At 41.8% G+C, this 6,997-nt stretch overlaps 1 protein-coding gene across 1 annotated transcript in view; it reads right to left on the bottom strand.

Moving 5' to 3' along the window:
* LOC101845444 (vascular endothelial growth factor receptor 2) overlaps nucleotides 1–6,997 on the bottom strand; it is a gene marked incomplete at its 5' end in the record, with an annotated part of 25,134 nt that overhangs the window by 8,823 nt on the left and 9,314 nt on the right. Inside the window, 4 exon segments of the mRNA XM_035973721.1 lie at nucleotides 868–1,064; nucleotides 3,379–3,489; nucleotides 5,014–5,191; nucleotides 6,465–6,622. Of these exon segments, the coding sequence (XP_035829614.1) occupies nucleotides 868–1,064; nucleotides 3,379–3,489; nucleotides 5,014–5,191; nucleotides 6,465–6,622 (644 nt within the window).

Raw genomic sequence — 6,997 nt, 5'->3', positions numbered from 1 at the left:
ATACATACATACATACATACATACATACACACACGCACACACACACACACACACACACACACACACACACACACACGCACACAAAGGAAAGAAACTATAAAGGGCAAGGGAAAGATAAGGGTAGCAAAAAGTAGCCAGGACTAGTACTCTAAGTGCACATATGGTAAATTACGTTATGAAACTATCTTGAAATGTTAATGCTGGCTTTGTTTTCCCCAGTTCTGTTATTTTTGGGAATTTATTGCTTCTACGACCCCCCCAAAAAAAAACAACAAAACAAACAAAAAACAAAAAAAACAACAACAACAAAAAAACAAAACAACAACAACCCCCAAACAAAAACATGTCACTTTGAAAAAAAGACATAATATTCCTCAAAGGCTAATAATTGACAGTAAGCGATTTATTCCCACTCAATTCGTGTTATTCTTGCGACGCAACTCATATCAGACCCCGTCTATGGTGTAACGGTTTGGTGCTTCGCCGTCGCGCGCAAAAGACATGAGTTCGATTCCCCTGCGGGGAGATATTTTTATCGAGTGTCTTCGTGCGTCTACAGGGACATTGTATCCCCCTCGGCGGCCCGGTTTGGTTCTAGCAGGCAGGACCGAAGCCGCCAGACCACATCCTAAAGGATCAAAATAATGTATGTGGTGATGCAAATATACCTCCAATTTTAATACAATAATAATAATATTGATGGATAGCATTTGTATGGCACAAATTCTTGCTCAAAAGCAAGTTATATGCGCTTAACAATCTGTATTATTACTCCAGCAGACCTTGTGGCACTCTGAAACAATCACACAGTGCATGCAAGTACACAAACAAAATAAATAAAAAGCAACTGATTGGACTAAAACTCACTTGTTTGTCAGCTAGATGTTTAAGACCCCTTGCAGTGTCCAAGGACAGTTTGATCAGGGCCTGAGGTCTAAGAGCCGTATGCAAGAACGGTGACGTCGTGTTATCGTACTCGTGCAGTGACGTCAGACGCCGGCTCTGACGTAGGAACGTCCTGAGGTCTCCGTGCTTGGCGTACTCCATGGCTACGTACATCACTCCTGGAGTAACAAAGTGAAGATGTGTGTAATTTGGTTTCAAAACAGCGTGCACGCTCACTCACTCATCATCATCATCATCATCATCATCATCATCATCATCATCATCATCATCATCATGATGATGAGGTGTGCTTCTTCTCAACATGGGTGAAGGAGGCAACGTGGCAACAAATAATTCAGATCGAAGGGAAAAAGAGACCATTCAACCCCACTCCACGCCTGTGGGCGTCTACCTGGATAGACAGCTAACTTTCAACAAGCACATTGAGGAAGTGTCAAAAGTGCAACCTCAAAAATGAAGGTTATCGGTGCTGTCAGCAACTCAAAATGAGGCTGGGGTAAGGAGTCGCTCAAGAAAGTAAATAAGATGTTTGTGAAAAGCAAGATGGATTATGCTGCCCCAGCGTGGCAGCCTTGGCTGAGTGAGACCAGTGCAAAGGCCCTGGACAGAATACAAAACAAAGCCCTCCGCCTTGTATCAGGTCAACTGAAAACAACACCAACATAAGCGCTGAGCTATGAGACCAGAATTGTGCACTACACCACCTATACAAAAAGAACATGCCTCAAGCCTGTAGAGATGGCTAAGAGATTGCCAGACAACCATCCTAGAAAGAAAGCCCTTGATCAAGCAGTCAAGCCTAAAAACAGCAGGAAAAGTTGGTTTCGGATGGGCACCGATCTAGCAGACCACCTCCCCCCGCTGAAGCAGGGAATCGATGGCTGATCAATCTGGTGAGAGCTTGTCCAGGGGAGACCCATGGCGAAATCGAAATTCGGACAGAACTGAGAGGAGTAAAAGGCAAAGGTGATGATCCTGTAAAGGCACGTGAAGCTGCTGAGGATGTGATCAAAGAGGTTGGTGCAGATGTGACAATTTTCACCAATGGATCGGCTGACGCAGGATACCGCGAAGGTGGAGCAGCAGCAGTGGTGATGATGAATGATGAACCACCACGAACAGAAATTATTAAAACTAAAGATGCATTCCTTACATCATCTTTTGACGAGGAATGCCAGGCAATGATGTCTGCTGCACAATGGATTGCTGACAATTGCCACTGTAGAACCAACGTGCTGATCTTGACCGACTGTCAGTCCCTCTGCAAAGGGCTGCTAGGCAACAGCTCGGACATAAATGATTTGCGCCGCAAGTTCAGTGAAGCCACAGCCACAATGAAAATCCAGTGGATTCCAAGCCATGTTGAAATAGAAGGAAATGAGGCTGCAGACCAAGCTGCTAATGAAACCAGAGAGATTGAAGGAGACAGACGACCAACAACATACAGAGTAGTCTTTCCCGTGATAAAGAGGGAAATCAGAGACCCACCTTGCAGTGCTAAGTACCAGCACCTGGAAGATGTGTATTCTGGGTACTCCTATAAGCAGGAACAAAATATCACATGTCACTGGGACCATATTGAGCTAGCCAGACTGCGGTCAGACCATCACTGGAGCTAAAGATGGTATAAGAACTTTGTAAATGAAGAGCTCAGCCCATGTTGCCGAAGATGCGGTCATGAAAAGGTGGATGTCAAACAAATTTTAATGTTTGAATGTCCAGGAACAATGGCAATTCGAATGGAGTTATTTGGACGAGTGGAGGTGCCGCTAAGCATATTGACAATGGAGTCGAAAAAGAGCCTCGCTCTCGCTCGAAGATTTCTTCGTGGAGTCCGCCAGGCCCATTAAGGAAAAAAAATCATCATCATCATCATCATCATACAACTACTATTACATAGAACGGCAAGGAAGGGGAAGAAACAAATAGTGCCCAAAGGCCCGAAGCCAAATGCAAGGTATTTCAAATTTTCTTCACTGCGTTTTTTTTTGGAATAAAAAACTGCACGAGTCTTGTCATTTATCATAACACCAGTTCCAATACAATACAGGTCATGGAATCTCCCAATGGTAATGTTATTCCAGGGGCACTATCTTTGAACAGTAAACCAATTTCCGATAGGGCCCAGCCAAATAAGGTAGAGAGCCCCGATCCTTCATCCCTATCCTCACAAAACAAAGAAAACAAAAACAACCCAAAAAAAAAAAAACACGAAAAAAACCAACGATCACAATCGCACTTTGTCCCAGCTCACAATTAAATTCAGTGGTGGTGCACAGTAAACTGTAACACGAGAAATATGCAAACAGAATATAACAATAATAATATTAATAATCGAGTACCAAACTCAAACAAATTGTGTCAACTGTAAATCAAGCTACAGACGTGTGCAATTTAATTGATTGTGCTCTTTGCCTTACACACAAAGGACAGTTAGTAGTTCCGCTCTCCCATTCAGCGCGTGACTCTTACCTCTGATATGACATGCACCGACCAGACACACAACATTAGGATGTTTTCCAACACGTTTGAAAATGGAAAGCTCGTTCAGGAAGTCTCGCTTGTCTTTCTCGGAAGCGTTGTCTGGGGAACCAAAGGCATTGTGCATTAGGGATCCTTCAATGGTAAATTATTAAAGAAGAAAGAAAGATGACTGAAGTGGTCGTTACTCGATATTTTATTGTCAAATAATGTGCCCGTCATTCTCATAAGACATACTTTCTCTGTAGTTTGATATGGCCATTATCGTTGCCATAACCGCGAATATCCGTCTAACGGATAATCAAACACTGAAGTACAGAATAGACATAATACACATGTTATTATCACGGTGTTGTGAGAAACTCGGATAGATGGAGGGCGCAACCGGCAGATCCTACTTTTCCCTTTCTGTTGCTCCGGTCTGTCTATCTGTCGTGCTTTTACCTCTTTTGCTCCGGTCTGTCTATCTTGCTTTTATTCTGCACGAAATGACAGTTATTACCGTCTTGTTGAGCCTTTTTTAAAACTAAATTTATAACTTAACTAAACTACTCCTAGTGTTTTAACATCCCCTTTGCAACAATTTAGACAATTTAGGAGGCAGTCTTCTGGCCTGCCTGTCAGTGCCAACCTGGGCTAAGAGAGATACAACATCCCAACAGAAAGACCGAGATACTCGATAAAAATTTCTTCCAACTCAGGAATCGAACTTGGGTCTTCTGTACGCAACAGCGAAGCGACTAACCACTCCTCTACAGACTCCAGTCTAAAGTACACAAAACTAAAATGGTATCAAGTAACATGAGGAGTGCGGTTGCACAATAATTGTTTGGCCCGCCAACTAACTCTAATTGTGTTTATAGGATCCACTGACAAATAGAGACAGAGAAGCGTCTAGCCATAATAAACAACATCATCCCCATCTTGACGACTAATACTGCTTGCATAGTTGTAGGTAGTTTATGACACGACGGGCCAGAACTTTTAATATGTGAGGCGTACTGACAAAATGAGTTACTTCTCGGATTTTAACCCTTTGAGTAAAGGTATGTCAAATTTATAGGCGGAGTTTTTATAATTTATTAGTGTGAAATATTAAAAGACACATTATGCTAAAAGAAAATCTCATCAATTGAAAATTTACAAATTTGAACCCAGTAGCGATTTTTGGTTAACCTCTCCATTCATGGATTGCCAGAAACAACTCATTTGTCACCTTTGTTCAGGAATGGGAAGAAATAATTGCAATTGCACCGAAAAATAAATGGAGCAGACCACACCATATAATTCTAAATAATGTTGTATAACCTTCTCCCCTTCCCCGAAACAACCACACTGAACGAATAATGGAAAATCTCTCAAGAGTTGACAAATAAATAGTGGTTAACTCACACGCGGAGTAGTCCAAATGTCTTTAATAGAAGCTCAGTATGCAGAAGTAACCCCCCCCCCCACACACACACACGTTCTTAAAATCATAAGTGCTTAATAAGTCTTTCGCGAATGACATCACAGCCGCTCGTGTGGCCCCATAGAGAGTGCAGACCTCGGTTGAGAATTTCTTGGAAGGAAAAAGAAGTCAAGGTAGTTCGAAAACGAGGGCTCAGATGCACTTGAACAACTCACCTTTCAGTGATTTGATGGCCACTGGGATCTTGTTACCGCTTATCTTGACCTGACCTTTCTTGACCTGACCAAACTGCCCGTTGCCCAACAACTCGTTGCCAAGGTTGAGTTGACCCCTCTGTAGCTCCCATGGGCTTCCAACAATTTGCTCGTAGGTGTTGGTGAGGTGTTCCGTGCTCTGATAGAGGGGGGGGGGGCGGGGCAAAACAGATGGTCCATGAAAAACTACACACTTAAAAGCAGATTATATTGCTAGGTATAACCTTGCATGTTGCAGCCCGAAACAGAAAAACGTGACTTTGGGGAATTTAAGAAATGATCGCAGGGGTCATTTAGCGTTCAATCTTAGCACCAAACCGTGTAAATATTAGCATAATAGAATAACATTTGTATGCTTCAAAATGGACATTATCGTTGCCATAATCGTTTACATTGCTTTTCGACTTCTTCTACTGGTGTATGTGGTGTAGTGCGTAATAGTTAAGCCCTTCTCCGTCGAGCGCAGAAGTTCGATTCCTGTGTGGGACGACTACTTTTATCGAGTAACTCCTTTTGTTTGCTGGGACTTTCTTCTCAGCCCTGGTTGGCCCTGACGGGCCGCATCGGAGTAGAGCGCCAACTAATTAATGTTCAAAATTGTGTAGGGAGACCGAAACACATCTACATTTATAACGCAGCAAGGTGCAAAAGTAGTGGTATACAGTAAATATCACATCATTGTCGCAATACTTAAAATTCATTAAAACTATTCTCACGTTAAATTGGTTGGTCTTTTGGGTATATCTTTAATTTCATTAAATATAATATTTTAATGCATCTAATCTGATTTGCAAATAACTTTGTATGTAATAAAAATGATAACTCATCCGTCAATTCTGACGATGATCAATACATCTGTAGAGGAGAATATTTCTCCAACGAAATAAAAGAGTTAGGAGAACTAAAGGTAAAGATGACTTGAGTCTTCTGCTGTGGCCGATGAGACCAATTCTGGCAGAGAAAAGTTCGCAACATTTTGAACATTTAAAAACTCCACTTCCGCTTGTGGATCTGGGAAGCGTGCGAGCTTCTCTCTTGGTTTGGGCATTTTTTTATGTATGGAGCCTCATATCATTTGCTGTCTACTGCGACTGCAGTTCTCCAGCAAATAACTTTAATCAATTAAGTATTAAGATAAGATAAGATAAGATAATACTTTATTATCCCAGAGGGACATTTTTCTTGACTGTACAGGACCGTAAAAAAACATGCAGGTATACATAAAAATGTATATTATGTATATTATCACTCTCATTAAATTTCAATATGAGAAGAGAAGTAAAGCTGACAAAATGTACATATCACAGCACATTCAACCACAATGATGTGATAATTGTTGTATACCTACTGTAGCAACTCCCTGTACGAGTATATCACACACTGACAAAGGTATGTATGAAACTGTGGCTCACCGTAGCGTTGTAGAGTCTTCTAAGAGCGTGCTTGCGGGGACGGACGACGACAAAGTAGATGAAAAACGCAGAAATCATGACGACCGCAACGATGAGAGCGATGATGAGAAGAGGGAAAGTTGGCGTGGAATGGAAATTTGGGGCAGCCTTTGGAATACCTGTGAAAATGGAGATTCACATTGCTGATGTCAATTTTTCTTTCTGAAAACCTCATTTGGCTTTAACGAATTGTATCGATTCCTGTTATCCCAATTCAGACTTCATAAATGGCGCCTGTGATTCTATTATTAAATCGTTTTGTTTGCGAGCAGAAGACGTGAGTTCGATTACTGCGAAGGGGAGATTTACTTTAAGGAATATCTTCGTTTTTCTGTTGGAGTTTTGTATCTCCCTCAGTTTGGCTTGGCTTGGCTTGGCCCTGACAGGTTTGATCAAAACAGTCCGCCCCCTAATTGATCTTAATCTGTCGCGGTGGTGCATAACATTGTTGGTACATTAAGATACACACATAATATGCACACACACACACACTT

This window comes from Aplysia californica, unplaced genomic scaffold (genome assembly GCF_000002075.1).
Source record: "Aplysia californica isolate F4 #8 unplaced genomic scaffold, AplCal3.0 scaffold01931, whole genome shotgun sequence".
Classification (NCBI taxonomy): Eukaryota; Metazoa; Mollusca; class Gastropoda; order Aplysiida; family Aplysiidae; genus Aplysia; species Aplysia californica.
Note: the sequence above shows the minus strand (reverse complement) of the source record. Positions and strands in the feature narration are given on the sequence as shown.